Source organism: Gopherus flavomarginatus, chromosome 2 (genome assembly GCF_025201925.1).
Source record: "Gopherus flavomarginatus isolate rGopFla2 chromosome 2, rGopFla2.mat.asm, whole genome shotgun sequence".
Classification (NCBI taxonomy): domain Eukaryota; kingdom Metazoa; phylum Chordata; order Testudines; family Testudinidae; genus Gopherus; species Gopherus flavomarginatus.
In genome coordinates, this window is record NC_066618.1 from 120,005,192 (window position 1) to 120,029,804 (window position 24,613).

At 40.3% G+C, this 24,613-nt stretch overlaps 1 protein-coding gene across 1 annotated transcript in view; it reads right to left on the reverse strand.

Moving 5' to 3' along the window:
* Positions 1 to 3,911: 3,911 nt before the first annotated feature.
* LOC127043931 (uncharacterized) overlaps positions 3,912 to 24,613 on the reverse strand; it is an 80,765-nt gene continuing 60,063 nt past the window's right edge. The window contains exons 12-18 of the mRNA XM_050938222.1: positions 22,793 to 22,838; positions 22,013 to 22,084; positions 15,736 to 15,843; positions 14,511 to 14,607; positions 12,897 to 13,334; positions 7,988 to 12,020; positions 3,912 to 7,952 (exon numbers count right to left, since the gene is read on the reverse strand). Coding sequence (XP_050794179.1) covers positions 11,941 to 12,020; positions 12,897 to 13,334; positions 14,511 to 14,607; positions 15,736 to 15,843; positions 22,013 to 22,084; positions 22,793 to 22,838 — 841 coding nt within the window. The 3' untranslated portion in view covers positions 3,912 to 7,952; positions 7,988 to 11,940. The remainder of the gene's footprint in view (positions 7,953 to 7,987; positions 12,021 to 12,896; positions 13,335 to 14,510; positions 14,608 to 15,735; positions 15,844 to 22,012; positions 22,085 to 22,792; positions 22,839 to 24,613) is intronic.

Sequence of the window (24,613 nt, forward strand, 5' to 3'; positions counted from 1 at the left end):
TTTTGCCAGAGCCAGGACATATAGACCCAGTGTCTGGAGGGTCATGCAGGAGTCCTTCATGCCGTGCCATACAACAGCCTTGAATCTGTTTCCTCTGCAAACAGGGCTTTCCCATCAAACAGGAGGTCCTGGATGGAAGACTGCGCCTTGCTGGATAGCCCAGAGAGTAAGAGCCATGACACCCATCTCCTGGACACCACTGAGGCCATCAATCGTGTGGCCATGACCACAGCATCCAAGGCAGCCTGTAGGGAAGCTGGAGCTGCCATTGCCCCTTCCTCCATGAATGCCCTGAACTCCTTATCACGCTCCTGGAGGGAATCCTCAAATTTGGGCAGGGAGCCCCACAGATTAAATTCATGCAGGCCCAGGAGAGCTGATGGTTCGCCACTCATAACTGGAAGCTCAAAGACGAATAAATTTTTCTTCCAAAAGAGTCCAGTCTCTGAGAGTTTGTTCTTTGGGGTTGGGGCTGGCTGACCTTGTCGTTCCCTGTGGTTGGCTGGCTGACCTTGTCTTTCCCTGTGGTTGACTGACTTGACCACCAGGGAGTTGGGCGCCAGGTAGGTATCTAGGTACTCGTGCCCCTCAGCAGGTACGAAGTACTTTGCTCAGCCTTTTTTGATATAGGGGCCAATGAGGCTGGTATTTGCCACAGGGCATTCAAAATCTTAGCTATCCCTTCATGGAGCAGCAAGGCCGCCCTACCCAGGGCCGATGGGGACAGCATGTTAAACAGGGAGTCCGCAGGCTCTTCCATCCTCTCTGCCTGGAGGTGGAGGCTTGCTGCCACATTCTTTAAGAGGTTTTGGTGGGCCTTAAAGTCCTCCTGAGGGATGGAGGGGGGACAGGGCCACAATCTCCTCCTCCGGGCAGGGCAAAGAGGCCAGCACAATGCTCTGGGTGTCAGCCGGCACCGGAGGATCCACCATCGGGTCAGACTCCAGGCATGGCGCTGAGGACATGCGTCCCATCGATGCCTTCAGCGGGGGGTCTGGAGATGCTCTGTGCCACTGCAATGAATAAATGAAATGAAAACTACAATATAGAAACCTATTTCCCACACCCCTCAGAAGCAGTGCAAAGGCTTGGGGGAGTCAGAGGTAACAGAGGAGCTGAGGGAAAGGGAAGTAATTGCTAGGAAGGAGTCTGGGAGTGAACCTGGAGGGCTGTTGAGTGTGTATGGGAGAAGTATAAAATGGGGGGGGGGCCTTTGGTAGGGGGAAAGCGATTGTTAGGAAGCCCCTCCCCCATGCAGACCCTGGTTGACCCCTAGCCTCTCCCATTCAGTCAGGCACATCTGTCCCTGTCCCCATGGCTCCCTGAAACCCTCCTCCCCCATCCCCCTGTAGCTTCCTCCTCCCTGGCCTCATGTGGCCCTGCATCCCCACTCCTATTCAACCCCCCCACCCCAGTCTGTCCCCCATTTAGCATTTCTGACCCCCTGTTCCCCCATGTCTGTTCCCTGCATATCCTGTGCCTTCTCAATGCAGCCTCTCTGCATCTGGCTGAGACAGCTGCCCTCTGTTCTGGTGCCACAGAAGGCCCTGGTGGGCAAAAGGTATAATTGCAGCACCTCTCCAGAAGAATATATTTTCTGCAGAGGAAAAACAAATCTGTGCACACACATTGATGCAGAATTCTTCCAAGTGTATGCATGGTCATATCCTCAGATTTGTAAATCAAATATTTTTCTACCTGTCTTTGTCTTCAATATTTTTAGAAAGTTTGGTTAAAAAAATATTAAGGCAAGAAAAATCACGCTCCCTTGATTTTCATTCTCTTTTCACTTGAGTTTTGCTCAGTCTGGTCTTCTCTCTCTTTCCCTTCTATTTCTGTGTCAGCACTTTTCTGTTCTACTTTAGATAGCTCTCCCCCTACTCCTCACATCCCTCTCCTTGCTCTTTCACCCTTTGCTCCCACATTCCCTCTTCTTCCCCCCCGCCCCAGCTTTCTCCCTTGTTTTGGTCCCCCACTCTTTACATGGTATTCTCTCCCATTCAGTCTCTCCTTCCCTAGTTTTTTATAGCTATTTAATTCAGTAGTGTTTTGCTTTTACTTATCATTTATCCATGAACTGGCCCCTTAAGGAAATGTGTTATTTCACAAAAGATCTTGCAGAGAAACTGGGCAGTGGTGGGTGCATATCTTAAAGGTTATTTGCCCAATTTGAGGGAGAAGAGAAAGAGGAGGAATGAAAGGAACTACTGGGACTGTGAGACATCTGTAATTTCTGATCTCCCCTTGCCCCCAACTCCTATTTCATGGGCTTACTTGTAAAACCTATTACCTCAGATATTTATTTTACAATATTTCATTTTCAGTGTCAACCAGCTTCAAAACAAAAGCTTAATTGGATTAAAAAAAACTACTGCCATCTACACACCTGTTCATTTTTACTACCCATTAAAGCCGCACTTCTCAAAGTGTGGGACATGCTTCTGGACAGGATATGAAGAATTAGGCAGAAGGCTGGGGGTGTTGAGAAACTGTTCAGTTGTTCTCCTAACTCTCTGTTTTTATTTCTCTTTAAAAAAGTAAGGTCATGGCTACACTACCACTTATGCCAGCGAAACTTATGTCACTCAAAGGTGTGTTTTTTCCACACCCCTGAGTGACATACATTTTGCTGACGTAAGTGATAGTGTGCACAGCACTGCTATCGCCACTCTTTAGGGGTGACTTAATTGACAGGAAAACTCTCTCCCATCAGCACAGAGTGACAACACAAGATCTTATAGCTGCGCAGCTGCATCAGTACTGTTAGGCTATGTCTACACTAGAGCCTTACAGCAGCACAAGTCTCGCTAGCTGTTACAGTTGTAAAGAAAACATGATCTAAGTGAAACTGATGTAAGTATGTATGCCTGAGTCTAAAGAGAGCCTCAAACTGACATTCATTCATTGGGGGCTAACTCGGAAGTCGAGGATACTTTCAATGTCAACATCGTTAACTATTTCACTGCTCATCACAGCATGAAAGAGGGGAAGTATAACATTATAAAGACCTTCACACTAGTGTTTACCAAAAGGAGTGGTGGTGCAGAGTAAAAAGGAGTAGCTGGCAAAGGAGTTTGTGGAAGATGTATAAATTAATCTACATAGGCCTTTAACACCACATGGTAGGGCTGAAAGATGAGGTGAATGGTTTCATTCTTCTTGAGGTAGGCTCCTCTTTCAGAAGTTTGGGAAATGTTACCTGGACAATAAATGCACTTATTTTGGCTGTTTTAGTGACTATCATAGCTCTGTGTATAGAAACCAAACCCAGCTCTTTCTTGTGCTCTCTGATAAGTCCACTGGAAGATAAATGAAGGTTACTGTGACCCTAGGCACCCTATAATCACACACTACTGCAGTACTATTTGTACAAACTGTGCCTTATGCAGTATCACTGAAAGCTAACAGACTGTAAAATGTATGTGTTAATGTTATATTAATAACTAGTTGTATGTGAAGTTCTGAATTCCCTCTGTATGATGTTACTAGAACTAGCCTGGCCTAGGTAAAGGCAATAAACACATCTATTTGAGACAAAGGAAAGTAGATTTATCTCAATTTACATATTAGCAGAAAACAAAGCTATTGAACTAAGCTAGCAGGGGTTATTGTGATCTTGAACTCAAGAGACAGAGATTTAACTGGGCTCCTGCACCCCAGAGAGACGCAGGAAGCTGAATTCTCTGGAGGTCTTCCTGACTTGTAAAACAAAGATAATCCCTTTCGGGACATAAGAATCAGGACAAGAGATGCCATCTTTATCCTTCACCTTAGGAAACAAAGGAACCAAGTTCTTTGACCCCTGTGATGGGTCCTGGACAGCAAAAGCTGGAAAGGAGAGTGTGGGTGAGAGAAAACAATCTAACAAGATGCAGTCTTCGTTCAAGGTAAGTTTTAGTCTTTTAGATGCGTTTGCACTTTAATTTTCTTATTTCTACCTTTATTCCCTTTACATGGTATCATTTTATCCATGATTTTTTGTTAATAAACTTGTTTTGCTTTCATTATAAATTGTCAGATTTCCCCAATAGGAACATGTTTAAGACAAGCAAATGACACATTGTTTAACCAATCTAGAAATGGTCTGAGCAGATACATCATGACTCATGATTCTTAGAATAGGACAAGAATAACCTAGAAGACTTCCTAAAACATGCAGGTCTATTTAAATAATATGTTAATACCCTTCTAGCATCTAAAGTATGCAAATCAAATTCCCCTTTATTAGCATGCAGCTTTGGAAAAAACACTGGTAAATTAACTGTCTGATTGATGTGAAACTTGGAAACTATTTTTGGTAAAAACCTGGGATCAGGTCTAAGATTCACCTTGTCTTTATGAAAAACAGTAAGTGGCAGGTTTGCCATAAAAGCATGCAATTCTCTGATCTTTCTGCCTGATGTTACAGCAACAATAAACAGTTTTAATAGTAAGTAAAACACAGACTACTGTGTCAAGGCTTCAAAAGACAGTTTCATAATCATAGATAAAACCAAATTAAGATCCCATGGTGGAACTGGATCTCTCAAGGGGCACTACAAGTTAGAATCCTTTCATAAACCTTTTAATTGCATCCTGTACAAATAACAATCGAAGCTTGATTAAAACATAGTAAGCTGAGCCACCAAATGAACACTTAAAAGAGAAATTAGACAATCTCTTGGATTTTAAATACATCAGATACTCCAATAAACAAGAGACAGAAGCTGTAACTGGTAAAGAACATATACCTTGTATAGAAGAAACAAATTGAGACCATTTTTAGTAACATTGCCTCATAGATTGTCTCCAAATCTGTTGTTGCAACAGAAATGCAAGATCCTTGATCCAGATTCTCATTCTCCCCAATCTGGTTCCTCCTTCGTTCAGAATGTGTTGCTTAATTCAAGAAAACAAAGGAAAACATTGGCAGAGACCTTCCAACAGCTGAAGCATGTCCATGTACCATTGCTGTGTCAAGCCAGGCTGGAGCAATTAGGATCACCCTTCCCCTGTCCTGTCCCATCATCCTCACCACCTTTTCAGTTAATGGAGAGGGAAAAGCATACAGAAGGCCCTTTCCCCAATGCAACAGGAAAGCACTCAAGATAGAGTAATTGTCCTTTCCTACCCTTGAACAGAAGAGATTTCACTTTTTGTTGAACCTGGTTGTAAACAGGTCCACATCAGGCCAACCCCAATTAGAGAAAATCTCTTGTATCAACTGGTACTTCAGTGATCACTTGTGCATCTGCAGTCTCTGCTGATGTGATGTCAACTCATTGTTCTCCCCTGCCAAATGCTGGGCCACCGGATAGACATCATGAAGAATGCACCAGTCCCATAAATTTGACTGTCTCAGCACACAGCAGAAAAGAATGGGCTCCTCCCTGTTTGTTCACATAATATAGGACTGTTGTATTGTCCGTTACTACCTGAACAACTTTCCCCTTTATATGAGGAAGAAAAGGTCTGAGAGCCATGCAAATGGCCCTTAGTTCTAAAATGTTTACATGCAAATTCCTTTCCTAAGATGCCCAGTGAGCTTGAACTGTGAAAGAGTCCAGATGAGCTCCTCATCCATTGTTCAAAACATCATAGGTTATTGTGATGGATGGCAAAGGGGGGGTTGAACAGACTCCACTAAAGGTTCTGTCTGTCCACTGCATCAACTAATTGAAAATGTTGTAAGGCATGGTGAAGACTGTCCAGATTTGGTTTGTAAATCCAAGCCCGCCAGTGTTGTACTGATCTCATTTTGAGGCATAAAAACAGAACAACAATTAGTTGCTTCCACAAGGCCCATCAGAGCCCCTCTCCAAAAATCACTTTCTGGGTTCAGCAGTGACAAATCTCTAAAATAGTTTGCACTATTTGACTTTCTGATATTTAGAAGCAGTCCCCAATCCATGAGAAGAGAAGTTGTAAACTCGATGTGAACAAGCAGATTTTCACATAAAGGAGACTTCAGGAGCCATTCACCTAAATATGGGTAAACAAAGATACACAGTTTTCTGGGATGCGCCGCTACTACAGAAAGCACTTTGTAAAGACTTTGGGCACTGTGGAAATGGGCAAATGGCAGGACCTTGTACTGAAAATGCTTTTGTGCTACCACAGAATGGAGACATTACCAGTGCTTTGGGTAGACCAGAAATATGGAAACACACATCCTTTAAATTGAGAGATGTGAACCTACCTGTAACTGAAAGGAAGGATATTATGGAGGTTGGGATTAGCATTAGAAACTGGAACTTCTGGATTAAATTTTTTAATGTTCTTAAATCTAAAATTGGATAGAATCCCCCAACTTTTGTCTGCCCCAGGAAATATCTTGTATAAAACCCTTGATCACACAGGTTTTTAGGTACGTCTTCTACAGCAGCTATCAGAAGCAATTTTTGAACTTCTGACAGGAAAATAACCTTGAGAGAAGGTTCTATGAGAAGGAACGGGTAGGGAAAATTGAAAGGAGGTAGCTTTTTGAATGGTTTTGAATATCTTTTTCCTATTATTTCTAGGCCCCACTTGTCAAATATAATAAAACTCCCAATTGTTGATAAACTGGGCTAGCCTGTCTCCAAACAGGGAGGGAAGGATCCTCAGCAACTGGTTCACAATTCTTGATCCTCACACTAAATCTGAGGCCAGGTATTCCACAAAGACAAAGAGGAAGGAGCAGATTATTTGACATAATTTGAATTATTTCTTTTTATGTTGAGACTGAGACAAAGACATAGTCCACTGATGATGTTGCTGATGTCTCGGAGAAGAAGAATATGCTGAAGATTGAGGCTAGAACCGCCTCTTGTAATGAAAAAGAAGTAGGATGTCGCCTTCTAGCAGTAAGGCATAAACCCAGTGAATGAGCTATAGATCTCTTTTTCAACTTACTTTTCTAATAGTTCATCCATTTTATTAGTAAAAGTCCATCAACCTCAAAAGGGACAATCCTCCATTTTAAATCTAATATGCACAACCAGTGAAGATGAACATGGTCATGTAAGACTCCTCAAAAAAACAGCAATTGCCAACTCTCTGGCCAAAAAATATCAAAAGAAGTTCTGAGAGCATGCCTTTCCACATTTTGACCCTCACTCAAAAATCACATAGACAATCTCCTTTGATCATCTGGTAGCTCTTGCACCAACAAAGCCACTGTCTCTCACAGATAGAATTGGTAATGGGCCTTCACTGGCTTGTAATTAGCCCCTCTAATCACTAGAGGAAGAGAAGAGCATCCAATTTCTTCCTTTCTCTGTCCACTGGAGTCAAATGGACTTGACCAGACCTGAACCTATTACTGGCTTCGGCAACCAATGGAGAATTTGGCTTGGGGTATGACAATACAAAAACCCCTCATAAGGTACATGATAACATTTGTCTACTTCCTTAGAAATTGGATTACTCCAGCTTCTTGTCAACTTAACAGTTTTAGCAAGTTACAAAAAAACATTCAGCATACATAGGGCTCTATGAAATTCATGGTCCATTTTGGTCAATTTCACGGTCATAGGATTTTAAAAACAGTAAATTTCACGATTTCAGCTATTTAAATCCAAAATTTCACGGTGTTGTAATTGTAGGGGTCCTGCCCCAAAAAGGAGTTGTAGGGGGGTTGAAAGATTATTGGAGGAGGGGACTGCAGTACTGCTACCCTTACTTCTGCGCTGCAGCTGATGGTTGCGCTGCCTTCAGAGCAGTGCAACTGGAGAGTGGTGGCTGCTGGCTGGCAGCCCAGCTCTGAAGGATGGTATGGTATTGCCGCCCTTACTTTGGCACTGTTGCCTGCAGAGCTGGGCCATCAGTCAGCAGGTGCAACTCTCTGGCTGCCCAGCTCTGAAGGCAGCAGTACCGAAGTAAGGGTGGCATAGTATGGTATTGCAACCCTTACTTCTATGCTATAGCTGGCAGGGCGCTGCCTTCAGAGCTGGGAGCCTGGCCAATAGTTGCCGCTCTCCAGGTCCCCAGCTCTGAAGGCAGCGCAGAAGGGTGGCAATACCGCGACCCGTCCTAAAATAACCTTCTCTCTCTCTCTCTCACACACACACACACAATGCAACTCCCTTTTGGGTCAGGACCACCTAATTTGAGAAACTCTGGTCTCCCCCCATGAAATCTGTATAGTATAGGGTAAAAACACAAAAGACCAGATTTCATGGGGGGGAGACCAGATTTCACAGTCCGTGACGCATTTTTAATGGCTGTGAATTTGGTAGGGCCCTAAGCCTAAGTAAAGATATGCTATTCCTGGAAGGAGCACCATGAATGTTAAACACAGGTTATGATGCCTCTTCTGCAGCAACTGAAGGTAAGTTCAAAGTAGATGCCACGTGATCCACTAATTTATGGAACTGTAAAGCATCCTCAGAAGCAGATGACATAGTAGCAATTCTCATATGTTCTTCAGATAAGAAATCAAGTTCAAATTCTCCATCCACTTGACCCTGCTCAAAATGATGAGCTAACTCCTCATCCTCTTATTCAGACAAAGTTATCAGGCACCATTGTCTGAGCTGTAGATGGATCTGATGGACCTGCCTATGGTTTCAGGAATAAAGTAGGTAAGTAAACTGGCTGGCTGCCATGAAACACAGACACCACCTTTGGGACAAACCTCAGATGAAGGTGTAGGTAGACCCAGTCCTTAAAGAAGATTGTATAGGAAGGCCAAGACATTAGCACACAGAGCTCTCCTGCTCTTTTAGCAGAAGTGATGGCCACCAACACCACCTTAATTGATAAATGTAACAGCAAGCAAGTAGCCAAAGGTTCAAATGGCAGAGCCATTGGTCTTGATAACACTAAGTTGAGGTCCACTGGGGAACTGGATTGTGCACTTGAGGATATAATTTGTCTAGGCCTTTCAGAAATCTTATTGATATGTCACTAAAAAACTCAGACTGATTATCCACCTTAGGCTGGAATGCAGAAACAGCTGCTAGGTGTAGTCTGGCAAAACAAATGGCCAACGCTTGACCTTTCAGGTATAGTAGATATTCTAGTATGTGTGGGATCAAGAAGTAGGTCAGTAAAATCCCCGAATGACATGACCAGATGGAAAAATGTCTCCACTTAGAAAGGAAAGTAGCTCTCATGGATGGCTTTCTACAATTTAGCAGGACATCCTACACCTCTTTTGAACAAGACTGCTCTCTACCATCTAATCATGGAGCATCCATGTGGTTAAATGAAGCACTTGGAGGTTCAGGTGAAGCAGCCAATCATGGCCTTGGGAAATTAAGTCCAAGACCACTGGGAACAAAATTGGAGATTTCATTGACAGATTCACGAGTGTGGAGAACCAGTGTTGGTGGGCCCACACTGGAGCTATGAATAGGACTCTGACATGGTCCTGTCTGATCTTCAGCAAGACTTCAGGAATGAGTGAGATTGGCAGGAAAGCACAGAGAAGCCTTTCTGACACAGGAAACAAGAACACATCTGTCAGGGAATACTGGCTGCAACCTTGCAGGGAATAGAATTGCTGATATTTTCTGCTGGTTCTTGTTGCAAATAGGTCTACTTGGGGATATTTCCACCATTGGAAGATACGTCTGGTCACATCTAGGTGAAGTGACTATTTGTGCTCGTAAATGATCTGCCATGGGGGTCTGCAAAACCATTTTGCATCCCCAGAAGGTTAGATGCTTCAAGATCCACCAAACTGGCACTACAGAATTCTGAAAGACAAGTCACCTCTTAGAAGAGTGGGGGAGATTGGGCTCCACCTTGCCTGTTGAGGTAAAATATTGCCACAATGTTGTCTGTGAAAACTAAGAGCATCTCCCTTGCAGGTGGAGCCAGGTCTGTGTGCCCCCACCCTGCAGCTTCAGCCAGGGCTGTGTACCCCCAAACCACAGCTTTGGCCGGGGCTGTCTGCCCCCAACCTATGGCTTCAGCCAGAGCTGTGTGCCCCACAAGGCTGCGGCCAGAGCTGCAGCCAGGGCTGTGTGCCCCTCTCGCAGCTGCAGCAGAAACCTGGCTGTGTTCCCCCACTCCCCACAGTGGGGTTCGGGCTCTCAGTCCCCTCACATGGGGCTCTAGCTGTCATTCCTCCCCCACAACTCTCTTGCCCCTGTCTTTTGGACAGGTCACGGCTCCTGTGATTTTTTGTTTATTGCCTGCGACCTCTATGTGACTTTTACCAAAAATAACCATGACAAAATCTTAACCTTAATAATGGTCTTTCTGTGTGTTTTATCTGAAGCTGCTGCCATTGCAGCCAGGGAATGCTTGAAAGATGTGGACTCAGAATGACATGTTGATCAAGATGTTGTAAGCCAGTGTTGCATCAGACCTTGAACTGAGGGCCTGGAGGATGACTATTGCAGATTGTATGGAGAAGGAAAGAGAGGATAGGAGCAAGGCCCAGGAGTCTCAGTAGGAATAGGAGAGGGAGATGAGCCCGGACATAATGGGGCTTCTCTGGCAGCAAAAACAGACGCTGCAGACTTTTGTAGATCTACATGTTCAACAATCCCAGCTTGCCCCTTTGGAGTCCATGGAGAATTCCAGTATAGCACCTCCCTTCACTTTCCAAGACAACACTCCACTTGGCATCAGGGTCCACATCCCTAACCCTATCCCTCCACCTTTGGGGACATTAAGGACAATCACAGCTTCTCATACACAAACCTATGAAAGCCATGGTTGATGTATGTGTAGCTAAAATAGACATGAATGTTCCTTCCTCTTCTTTAAGCTCTGTTAATATTCAAAGCTTAAATGTATGGATTTGCTTTTAGCTTGTACACAAATTTTTTGAAGTGTTTTCGTTAGTCAATTAAATTCTTTTGTTTGGAAAATAATTAATTTTTATTAGTTCCCAACCTGTGCTGCAGAATGCCTAGCGCTAGTGAAAGCACTTATACAATAACAACTACTGTGACACAACTCATAGGATCAGTGGCAAACAGTGTAATAATCATAAATGTACAGCAAGCACCACAAAATTCCTAACAAGCCCCCAAACTGCAGAGCCAGCTGGAGCTCAGTACACCACAACACATTACTGTGGCTCGCTGTTCAAGTGCTCTTTTCAAAGCCTCCCTGAGCTGTATGGATCTGTGTAGAGCTCTTCTAACGGCACTTCAAACTCGGTAGACAGCTGCTCCATCTCCACCCTCCATTCCAGCAGCAACTATCCTCCCTCTTTGCTTCACAGATATTATGCAGGACACAGCAGGCAACGATAACCATTGGGATACGTTTCTCACTGAGCAAATAAAAATCACTGCATTGTATCTCAACCATGATCTGACTAGATCACTTGGAGACCCACGTCAATCTCTGCCCTGTTTGCTGAGTCTTCCAATTAAGTTTCCAACACTGATGGGTTTCATGCAATTTGGACACCTCAACCAGGAACCAGATTGACACTATAATCTTAACTCATACATGATGGGGCCTGATCCAAAACCCACATAAGTCAATGGGAGTCTCTGTTTTGACTAAAAGGGGACTTTGGATCAGATCCAGTGGCCAATGAACAGCTGCAAAAGGAAGTATCTTTTGGGTATAGATAATCTTGAGTCAAATTTGAACTAATGACCTAGAAGGTTCAAGCTTGTATATTCTACTCTACCCGTGCAATTCCTTTCTTTAGTTATTTTTATGAAGAATTGGGGGGTGGGGGGGAGATCAGCCTTCCACTATGTAAAAGCTTCCTAGCCAAGATATAGCTAAACCATTTTTAGGGGTAATTTTCAAAAGTGATTATCTTTAACAACAAAAAAATATTTTTTTTTATCAACATTACAGTCTCTTTCCACAAATGCAGACATTCCAGCAATTGGGAGAAATAAATATAACACACAAATCTGAAAAATCAAACTATTACTCTGGAGATATAACAAGTAACACTGTACAGAGTTTGAACACACTGAAATTAATTGCATACAAGTGACAAATTTTCAGTTTACACATTACAATATTAATATCACTTGTTGTTTTCCCATATCACTGCACACTGTTGCTGTTTGGTGCTCTAAGAGTCCCACTTTCAGTCAAGATCCTTATCACATTTGGAATGTCAATACCTTTAATAAAAAGGGAGAAGAGAAGATGAGTGATTTGCTGATAAAGTTCTTCTAATAATGATTATTTTAAAACAAACACAAATGTACTAATGAAACATCTGGACATATTCACGAGTTTTGGAGGATTTCATACTAAACAAAACAAATTTATACATATTTTATTAGAATTATCGCAAGAGTCTTAATGATCAGAATGGTACCCAATTTCCAGGTCCACATAGAAATTGTGTGTTTGAGGCTTATAAATGAAGATAAGCTGCTTGTCAGGGGGAGCATAGCAGGAGTTGGATGTAGAGATATGGGAGAGTTCAGAAGCTGGAACTCTTATCAGGAGCTTATAGTGAGAGATGAAAATACCTGTCTCCTGATTAAGAGGTGTTTACTGAGAATATTATTGAATATGAGTATACATGTTCCTACGAATTGTACAAGCAAAGGCTTCTTACATGCCATAAATCTCAAACCCTAAAAACAACATTATATGAACCACCATACAGGTCCTAGGATTCACTCTTTTTTTTTTTTTTTTTTAAATAAAGAAGGCATGCTTGATTTTAGTCAATTGAATCTTCATGATAAGAAAAACCTGTAAACATTACTAAGAGCTAACAGGAAAATACCAAAAGGCAATAAAAATTTACACGACATCTTCAGAGAACAAGCATTTTGACCTTCATCCCTAAGAAAGAGTGTGGGTGCTGATGAAGTGGCAAGTTGAAAATATAAAGAATTAAGAGAAGACAATATTGTCTCATCAACTTCTGTCCTAATAAATTCACAAAATACACTTTATCTGTAGAGCTCTGCTCCACTTCAACATCATTTAAAAAAAATTACTACAAACAAAATTAAGGTATACAGATGCAAGCAGATTACCTCTGAAGGCTGGATTTGTGGCTGCTATTTTCTGTAGAGTAGCCGTAACCTCGGCAGCATCCATATTTCTTACACTATTGAAAAATTCAGTAGTGACATCGTTTTCATATGATGTTCTCAAAGAGTCAGATAAAGAGTTTTGGGGTGCATCTCTCTCAATAGCAGATAAAAACTTTTTATTAGACATGTTTTGAGAAGAGGAGGGATATTGCTCTTCAGTAGCAGAAGCAGACTCTAAGGACTCTTCATTACTTAATACTCTAAACGTGGATTGAAAAGTTCCACGTTTCCAATTTGTAGCATTGCTTTTTGAAAAGTTCACTGATTGTGAATCCTTTTTCATGAATGTTCCACTAACATTAGACTTTGCTGCTGTGCTGTCATATGGTTGTTGGGCAGGATGCTTCCTCCTGTCTGACATATAATTTGCTGAAAACCCTGCAAGAAAAAAAAAGTTACTTCCATTATGTATACAAAAAAAAAAAAAAGACCACAGTTCCAAAATTTCATATACTGCAGGTAGTTCCAAGTTTCACTAATGGCATATTAACTGAAATTTTAAGATGCAATGCTTCTTAGGAAATATTGTCACCTTATCAAAAAGTTACAGAGAAAGGAGGTGCACTGGAATTTCTGGATATTTTTACTTACTGGCATGGGACTGTGTTCCCCATCAAACCAGACAGTATGACAAAAACAGAACCTGTTAGTCCCAAGAATGAACTCCTTCCCTAGAGAGACGCAGGTTTCTTGTACTGATACATCAGGAGCAGAACCACAGAGGCTAAGAAGCTGCAAAGTGTTCAGCTGCTGGATAAAAGGGGGTTGCACTCATTTAACTAAGCTGGCTAAGAAATCAATTTAGTTAACTCTGCAATTTCTCTGAGTAGACTGGACCTGAGTCTAGTCTGTTCCTCTTCAAGGGGGAGAGGAGGAAGGAAAAAAAAAGACTGACTATGAAACCCTCTTACATCAGGAATAAGGCACAAAAAATCATGGACTTGTTTGCTTGCATGCAATGACCCAGTCTCATCAGTCCTCCTGGAAGTGCAATCATACTTCTCTCTCTCCAGACCGGCACATTTAGATGCTGGAGATAATCTTCTTTTTAAAACATACTTTTCTCCCAATTAGATTTAAGTTTTAAGACTTCAGAACTTGCATTCTTTCTTTGGGAATAAGGACTTTTCTGAGCATATTAATTTTTAAAAATAATTAGCCTCTATCAATTGAACAAGAGCTAGAACATTTTAAGTTGCAAATGTTCAGACTGCATACATTGTTGTCCATTTAAAGACTAGCATGTGCTTGCAGGAAACAGAAGTCTCCCATTCATTTCCAGTGGGACAATCTAATGAGCTATGAATTTTAAAAGTCCTATAAATTTCTACATTTAAATGTATTAGGTGAATAGCCTTTATTTTCTGATTGGTTGATATGTCTTCCTATATCTGTGGAGAAGGAGAAGCCCATTAATCTAAAGTACTTGAACTTGATCATTTAAAAACTCTGCTTCAGTGAAGCAGGAAAAAAATACTAGAAGTTTTCACACAATTCAATATTAGGGTTAAAATATATTTAAAGAAATGGAGTCTTAAATTCTTAAAACTTTACCGGTGTTACAGTCACTAATATCCACCGAAGTCGCATCAGATTGTTCTGTGGAATGTTCAATTCTTTTTTCTTGATTTGGTTCAGAATCTAAAGAGTCCTAAAAATTTAAAAAACATTGCATGCATAACTTCTTTCAAGTTTTTTAAACAATCAATTCTTAAAATTAGGTCTGTAGAACACTTCCGGAGAGAAGAAATAGGAACAGTATCTTCACCAAAAAAACAAATTCCACACTGACCGATTAAATAAATAACAGGTTCCAAAAATGTACATCTAGAAAACTTGTTATGCTAGAGTTAGTAGCAAGTAAAATTTTTAGGGAAAGAACATTTGCTCTAATTAAGTCCCAGTCCAGTGACAAAAAGGCACTATGTGCTAGTCCAAAAAACACACTGAAGAGCCCATATCTCCATAAACCACCAGTCATGAAAGCACAAGCTTTATATACTATTGGAAATTTGCGATTCCTAATTTTTCAAAAGTATTAGGCACAGGGTGGAGGCCCAAAAGATCAGAGTTTTATTCCTGCTTTTGATATAGACAAGAAAATGATGAAAATTATATATTTACCAATCTCCATTGAATCCTGCAAATACTTAATTACATGTGTAACTTTACTCATGCAAATAGTCCCACAGAAGTCAGTGGAATTACTCACATGAGTAATGTTATGCACATAATTAAATGTTTGCGGGACTGGGCTTTAATAGTGTGTATAAAGTACTATATGAGAACACACTAATAAGGCCAATCACTGGAAAAGACAGAACCAGGATTTAGGATGTTCTAGCTTCAAGCGCTATGCTTAATCCTCCAGCCCATGTGGCTTTTAGGCACCACAAACGGTAATACTCAAAGGTATGAACTTTTAAGCCAAAATGGACTTCAAACTTTCAATAAGATATAGTGAAGAAAATGTTGCACAAAATTTCAAATACTTTTTTTAAAATGGCCCCCAAATCAGGCAAATTGTCATAACTTTTATTAGAATATTTCATGCATCTCTAGTCAGCAACAGAATGGGAGCAAAAATGTTATAACTGTACAGGAAAAGCTATGATTTTCTCAGACTATCTTCATTATAAATCTTTCAAAATCTTGATGGATAAAACTTGGAGGTTGCACCCATGTCCATTCTGTTCCAGTATGAATACTAGATCTGTACTCTTTATAGGTCACAGAAGTCAAGACGGATTCAATCATTTACTAAAATATACAAAATTACATTTGTTGGTGCACCCTGTTGCCGATATTCCACCAATGCATTCGTAAGAGTTTGTGTAACCTTTAGGATAAAGGATGCATCATCTTCACTCAGTATCTCAAAGCTTTGCTGGAAAAAAAAGGTAGAAAATCAAAACATGTTCTAAAAGATGTAGGAGACAATCTAACTTTTCATCTATGGTATAGATGAGCTATTAGATTACTCACTGTTTTGCTTGTAACATCAAATTTTATTTCAGTTTATACAGAAACACCTTTAAGAGTACTTACTGGAGTTACGCACTTATGTAATTTTCTCATAGTAATATTCATACAAGAACCAATAAATTCAGCAGCTTTATCATTCCCCAAATAGCAAAAAACAAACAAACAAACAAAAAAAACCCCAAAGTGAACTTAAGCCTCAGATGCTTTCCTTAAGAGCCTGAGTGTATAAAAGAGCCTTGAGGCAAGCCCCAAAGGTTAACCAATTCAGGCCGAGGGAGTCATGAATTCCAAAGTTAGAGGCCCCCACAGAAACTACCGTATCAGTATTTTCTCCTCCTAAGCTGAGAAGATTCCAGATTGAGCACCTTTACTGATCACAACTGAGACAGTATTGCATGCAGAGAGAGGCAGGTCCCAAGACACTCAAGGTTTTACAGGCCAAAGCCAGTATCTCAATATCTATGTAATCACAAAGTAACCAATACACCAAATAATGTATCAATGGACAATTGGAATTACTTTTTAAAATGAGCAGTATCTGTTCCATTTGAGTTTGCATCACTATTTTTCAAACAGGATCCAAGCAACAAAACAGCAGCTAATAACAAACATGCAAAATAAATATTTAGTAAAGGGAAGCTACCTGATAATAGATTACGAAAACCAGTGGATTTTTTTTTTTTTGAGCTAATGAAATTATGGCACTGAAAACTAAGGTTAACATAAATCACATTAAAATATTATTTGCTAGGCAGGTAAGATGGGATAAGCTCTTCTAAAACAGAAAGCCACTGTATTCTTCATTGCTTCTAAAAAAACTAGAGCAAGAATTCTCAAACTTCATTGCATCACAACCCCCTTTTGACAACAAAATTACTAAACGACTCCAGGAGGGGAGACCGAAGCCTGAGCCCGCCCGAGTTCCACCGCCCTGGGTCAGGGGGGATAAAGCCCAAGTCCCACTGCTCTGGGCAGGAGGAACAAAGCAGAAGCCCCAGGGCTTCAGCTCCAGGTAGGGGCCCTGTAACCTGAGCCCCACCATACCAGGCTGAAGCCCTCGGGTTTTGGCCCCAGGCGGTGGGACTCAGACTTTGGCCCTGGACCCCAGCAAGTCTAAGCCAGCCCCGGCAACCCCCTTAATATGGGGTCGCAACCCACTTTGGGATTCTGACCCCCAGGTTGAGAAATGCTGAAATAGAATATCACACAAAATGTATGCAGTCCATATTTTCCCGAAGCAGATTACCTGAACAATAAGCATACTTATTTTAACTAAAGCAAGTAAAGAGGGACAGGAACTCAATCATACTGAAGTGTTAAAACTCAACAATGGAGATGGGTGCATCTTCAGCCCGGATGCTAACAAACAGGAGACCGAACAAATCACAACTGAAAGCAAAAGTTCAACAAGAAAGCAAGGAGAGAGAGTAGTGGGTGAATCAGAGAAAAACAGAAATTCTGTAATGGCAGAAGCTAAACATTTAGAGCGTCATATTTTAAAAGCAGAGTATTCCAGTAAAGATGGTCAGTGGGCATCAAGAGGAATTCCAAAACATGCAATTCAAACCAACTATAAGATACAGATGCCAGATACAAGAATGGATCAGCACAATAAGGTATTGAGATCAATGCTCCCCTAGCAAAGCACTAAACAGCCTACTTTCCATTGCTCTCCTGCTACTGGGCAGAGAAGAAAGTTTTCCGCATAATTTTGTGCAAGAGGCAAATTCCAGGACTGATCCCATGTACAACAGATCTGCTAAGCAGAAGACTACAACTGACATCAGCCCCCTTCTGACTCTATTTCCCTTCTTCTGACTACATAAGGGGAAGGATCCCAAAGCAGGAAGTGGCCAGGCTCTATTGGAAAGCAGCTGTCACATATATCTGCTAAGTCCTTAACACAGTTGAGAACTGTTATTAGGTCCTCCGTCAGTCTTCCTTTCTCAAGATTAAATAAAGCTAGTTTAATAGCTTGCCTTTGGATTCTCTCCAATTTGTACTCTTCTCCACATCTTTCCTAAACTGTGATGCCCAAAACTGGAAACAGTACTCCAGCCAAAACCTCACCAGTGCCAAATGGAGTGGAACATTTACCTCCTGCATCTTACATACCATTATATTCCTGTTAATACACCCCAGAGCTATATTTGCCTTTTTCTCACCTGCATCACATTCCTGATTCATATTTAGTTTGTGATCCACTATAATCTCAAGATCCTTTTCAGAAGTACTGTTGCCTAGCCAGCTGTTCCCCATTTTGTATTTATGCATTTGATTTTTCCTTAAGTGAAATACTTTGTACTCGTCTTTATGGAATTTCATCTTGTTGATTTAAGACTAATTCTACAATTTATCAAAGTCATTTTGAATTCTACTCCTGTCTGCTGAAGTGCTTGCAATCCCTCCCATCTCGGTGTCATCTGCATATTTATAAGTGTACTCTCAGTACATTATCCAAATAATTAATGAAAATACTGAATAGCGCTGAATCCATGACAGATTCCTGCAGGAACCCCCACATGATATATCATCCCATCTTGACAATGAACCATTGATAACTACTCTGAGCACAGCTTTTCAACCAGCTGTGCACCCATTTTATAGTAATTTCATCTAGACCACACTTCCCTAGTTTGCATGGGAGAATGTCATGTGGGACTGTGCCAAAAGCTTTACTAAAAATCAAGATCTCACATTTAATGCTTCCCCCATCCATTAGGGCAGTAAACCCATCCAAGAAGGAAATTAGGTTAGTTTGGTATGAGCCATTTTTGACAAATCTGTACTGACTATAATTTATCATCCTGTTATCCTCTAGGTGCTTACATATTAATTGTTTAATAATTTATTTATTCCAATATCTTTCCAGGTATCAAAGTTAGGCTGACTGGTCTATAATTCCCCAGGTTCTTGGTTCCCCTTTTTAAAGACAGGTACTAATTTTGCCCTTCTCCAGTCCTCTGGGATCTCACCCGTCCTCCATGAGTTTTCAAAGATAATTGCTAATAGTTCTTGATTGCTTTAGCTAGATTCATAAGTACCCTAGAGTTAATTTAATCAGGTCTATTGTGATAATCAGGCCTACAAATTTATCCTAATTGTGAGCTCCACTACAAAAAGTAACATTCATAAAATGTCACAATAACCTTTACCAACAAATGTTGATGGGAAAAGACAAAAAAGCAAGACAGAGACTGAATTAGTTCCTTCCCTCTTCCCCCCCTCCAAAAAAAGCCCTACTGATACAACTCAAGGTCTGTGTTAAGATCACGCCGGGTGAACAAGAAAAGTATGGGACTGAAAAACTGGTGAACCAAAACTGGTGTATCAAAAACTAGGCGGAAGTGGTAAACAAAATAATGAAGGGATTGGTTATCCTGACCATCACTCCCTTTTAGGGTCCTCAAGAAGAGACACTGGTGGAAAAGCTGGCTACCGAGACACTGACTGACTGTAAGTGGGGGAAGGAGTGACTTCATCATGACTGCCAGGCCCCATCATCTCCTGGGACCTTGAGATCCAGCATGACACCATTGTACCATCGCTATCCTAATCCAGAGAAATATCCTGATCAGACCAAGCCAAGAGAGAGACCCAGATGACACTGTCATTTCCACTGGTTCTAGCTAAATCCCAAACAACATTAGTGATGTGACTTTGTCACACACCCCCACCCTCCCAGCATGACCTTCTTCACCACCTTATTAATTCTCTTTCCTATCCTTCTCTTTTTATCTTCTGTTTAATAAAAGAATCTGGCTCAGCCAGCCAGGACTGCATATTTTACAACACTGTTGTGAGCCTGTGACCTGAGGGCATCACTTTTAGCTCCCTCTTAAACAGCTCGATGCTGGAACACTTTTACAGATTTTGGAGACCATGTGCCATGTCTGTGGTTTTCCAGCAGTAAGGTTGTAAGTGTGAGAGTCAACATCAGAGACAGAAGCTGCATTTCCTATCTTTGCGGTTCACTTCTATCCCCTCTGGTATGCATTTGTCTTGTTTTGTCTTCTAGGAAAAGGGATCAGACCTCAGCAACAGCAGCTCCAAGCCATCTCAATAGCTACTGCCATCTTTAATACCATGTAAAAAACTGTCAAACAAAGGGGTTTTCTTTCTAAAACTCTCCTCAGCTAAAGGGAAGGGGAATAAAGGATTGTTTTAAAACAAAAACTTTATTTAATATTTTACATTGCAAATGCTTTAATTTTTTTTCTTCTTTATCTTTAATAAACTGTTAAAAAAATAAGAACAACCATACTGGGGCAGACCAAAGGTCCATCTAGCCCAGTATCCTGTCTTTTGACAGTGGCCAATGTCAGATGCCCCAGAGGGAATGAATAGAACAAGTAACCATCAAGTGATCCATCCCCCATAGCCCATCCCCAGCTTCTGGCAAAAAGAGGCTAAGGACACCATCCCTGCCCATCCTGGCCAATAGCCATTGATGGACCTATCCTCCATGAATTTAACTATTTTTTTTAACCCTGTTATAGTCTTGGCCTTCACAAAATCCTCTGGCAAAGAGTTCCACAGGCTGACTGTGCGTTGTGTGAAGAAATACTTCTTTCTGTTTGCTTTAAACTTGCTATTAATTTCATTTGTGACCCCTAGTTCTTGTATTACGAGAAGTAGTAAACAGCACTTCCTTATTCACTTTCTCCGCACCAATCATGATTTTATAGACCTATATCATATCCTCCCCTTACTCATCTCTTTTCCAAGCTAAAAAATCCCAGTCTTATTAATCTCTCCTCATATGGAAGTTGCTCCATATGCCTAAACATTTTTGTTGCCCTTTTCTGAATCTTTTCCAATTCCAATATATCTTTTTTGAGATGGGGCGCCCACATCTGCCCGCAGTATTCAAGATGGGGCGTACCATGATTTACATAGAGGCAATACGATATTTTCTGTTTTATTATCTATCCCTTTTCTTAATGATTCCCAACATTCTGTTTGCTTTTTTGACTGCTGCTGCACATTGAGTGGATGATTTCAGAGAACTATCCACAATGACTCAATGACTCCAAGATCTTTTTCTTGAGTTGTAACAGCTAATTAAGACCCCATAATTTTATATGTATAGTTGGGATTATGTTTTCCAATGTGCATTATTTTGCATTTATCAACATTGAATTTCATCTGCCATTTTGCCGTAGTATTAAGCAAGCTGAGTTCTCTGTATACCAAACCCCAAACAGTGTTTAACACTGTTTAATGTTGGATAGTGACAGGGTCATGTTAAGCTTTGACTCTTGGCCCATTTATTCCATTTAAATTAATACAATAGCCCTGCTGTCTTGAACACTTCTAATTTATCTCAATTTTTTTAACCGGTTCTTTCCATATTCTGGCTTATGTTCCTTCCTTCTTATTAATATTAATTGTGTTAATCATCAAGTCACAATTAACCTTTTCAGTGAGGACTGAAGCGAAATAGCAGGCATTAAACACCTCGGCCCTCTTGATGTTGTCCATTATTCGTTCTCCTTCCCCCACTAAGCAATGGACCTATTCTTTCCTTCATTTCTCTTCCTCCTAATGTATTTATGGACTTTCTACTTATTTCCTTTTATGTCCCTTGCTAGATATAACTCATTTTGAGCCTTAGCCTTCTTGATTTTGTCCCTATATGCTTATACTATTCTTTTGTGCTTATCTTTAGCAATCTGTCCACGTTTTCACTTTTTATAGGATTCTTTTTTTATTTTCACACTATTAAAGAGTGCCTCATGCAGCCATATTGGCCTCTTACTATTCTTCCCATCTTTCCTTCACTTTGAGATAGTCTGCTGTTGTGCCTTTGATATGGTCTCCGAGAAACTGCCAACACTCCTGAAGTACATTTTCCCTTAGATTTTCTTCCCATTTGACTCCCAATCCAAACTTTTGTTCCAGGTGGAACCATCATACATAAAAGAAGTATTTTTAATTAACAGACTACCTATGTTTTACATTCAATATATCTTCTGCTTTTCGACCACAGTCTTAATCAACTATAAGCTACATTAAATATTTCATTAAATTTTCCATCAAACTTGGCTCAACATAAATTTAACTCCTACCAAATATCCTAGTAGTTCTTCATGGCTAGTGAATTCTTCAGATTTTATTTCAGCATCATCTTTCTCTTTATCCTGCAAAAAAAAGAAACAGATATAAAAACACCTTGAGGATTTCTTGTTTGTATGATTCAGGTCAGTGGTGCCCAACCCTATTACGCAGGAGGGCCACATAAATCTAAGCACAACCTTGTATGGGCCAAACAGATTCTACATATTTTAATGAGATTTAAAGTCACCTGTATAGATTCATATTTTAAGTTTAGCTTGTTTCGTATGTATTGAGATACAAACAACCTATGTACAGTAATGTCTATTTACACACTTGTGTAAACTAAAATGATGTACAGATGATGACAAAACGCTAATGAATCAGCCGTTAGTATATTGTGTTGAAGCAGGCTACGGGCCTTATGAAATGCTCAGGGCGGCCACGTACGGCCCACAGGCTGTAGGTTGGGCACCCCAATTTAGGTAACTAAAATGAAACCATTCTGTTAACTCTAGTTATAGTGTACATTCATATTGGAGCATTTTTACTACTGCAGATGTCTGCAACAGAAATGTGTACGTATTATAGGGGAAATAGTAAGCCCTATGATAAAATATAAAAATAAAATATTTTTCCATAAGAGTTACTGGCTTAAATGTAACTTGCTGCTATTGCATATGCCAGAATACAGGTCTGAAACATTCTTATCCATCATAGTCAAAGAAAAAACTTAAAAGGAAATAAAGGATTATTTTGAACTGGAACAATCTTCTGATAGATCAAATACTCACCTGGATTTCCTTGTCTTCACCTTTTGATTGTTTGCCGTCATCACACCTTTTGAAATGTAGAGTATACACATATATATATATAATGTTCAACTAACTGATTTACAGAAGAAGTGTAATCAACCACTCAATAAAATTACTGTGAAGACAGTGAATACAAAAGCCTGCTTTCAATGTAACACTGTTTGTCCCATAAATATGGAATGTTCTCTTAATTACAATTCACAAATCTACCGCTCTCCTCATTCAAACCCCTCTTTGTGTGGCACCCAGTTTGTGAATTCGTAATAAAATTAATAAATAAAATAATAAATAATAGAAAAAGACAGTGCATCCTGGCTTCTTTTAGACTGGGCAGAGATTGTCTTAATCTTTGTGTGTCGTACAGCAAGAATGCTAAGAACAAAACACAAACTGAGAAAAATAGAAGGAAATTCAAAATGACATTTGGGACTCATTTCTGTCTTTCCCTTCCCTAACGATACAAGTCTAATATCTATCTGAACTTCATACTTCAAACTTGCTATTAAAGTTATGATATGCTAGGAATTGCAAAATTAAGACAGATATCCAACTCAGAATCCTGCCAACATGATCCCAGGTTGGGAAGTAGACAGATGACTTGAATATGAGTAATTCGACGTGGCAAAAACTTCAGCTCACTGAGACTGTCCATAAGCAACTCTATCTGTTGCAGGAACCAAAGGCCCATTTCCCTCACAAGCATATTTTCTCCAACAATAGTTAATGTTTAATCAAATTATAAATTTGTGCCCAATCATGTTACTGGAATACAATCTGAGAGATTACTTAACGTATTTGCTAGCGGGAGAAAAGATCTGGAGTAGAAATGTCCTGCCCTTGTTATGAAACTGATTTATGCATCTTTTAGTACAATAATGAGGTGTAATTTATGAAATAAAAGCTGAAATCGTAAATTTTAAACTAATAGGTCAACATTCTTAAATAATATCAAGCAAAAGCTTTCTCAGTGCAATAGTAAAACCATGAGGTTTCTAAATATATTATTGAGGCCTTTTCAGTACAGTATAATTTGATAAGATCTTTATGAGTTAAGACAAGTTTTCTTTACATAAAATGTATGGTTATAAATTGATACAAAATAAACATAATATGTAACTACAGAGATGCTGAGTATATAAATGTAGATTTATATGGGTAAGGTTATTTAGTACATGTACTGTTTCTGCAAACTTACACTTTTGCAGGTGAAAGCCACCTTTTGCAAGTCCTGGAACCATCAAAGCTATTGTGATGGGACATGCAGGCATCAGCCTCAGATATGAGTGTTCAAGCCACAAATATAAGAGATCCATGACCTCATCAGTTCTTCTCCTCCCTGGGCAGACTCTTAAGAGTCCAAAGAAGGATGAAAGGAAGGTGCATCAAGGATGGCCTGAGGCAACGCACACAGTGAACTCCAGATAATAAACATAGCACTTAGGAATCCCTGTCATGGACCAGGACCCCTTTGTGTTATGTACAGTGTTTATATAGTGCCTAATATACTTGCTCTTTCACAGGATTGTCCCTGCAGAGCCACAGTAGGAGATTAGCAATCTCACTGTAGGAGATTAGAAATCCCCAGGTAGATATTATAAGAATCTTTAACTGAAAAGGGACTGAAGGACTGAGCATCTGATTTTGCTCCAGTTTTAGGAGAACAGTACTGAATAAAGATGTGAATTGAAAGGAACAGTATAGAGAGTCAAGCTGTGGTGACAGCTACTATGTTAACAGAATAACTTTTTAATTTTTCTGACACTGGAGCCTTTTCATAGCTGTCCTGGCTCTATTTAAAAA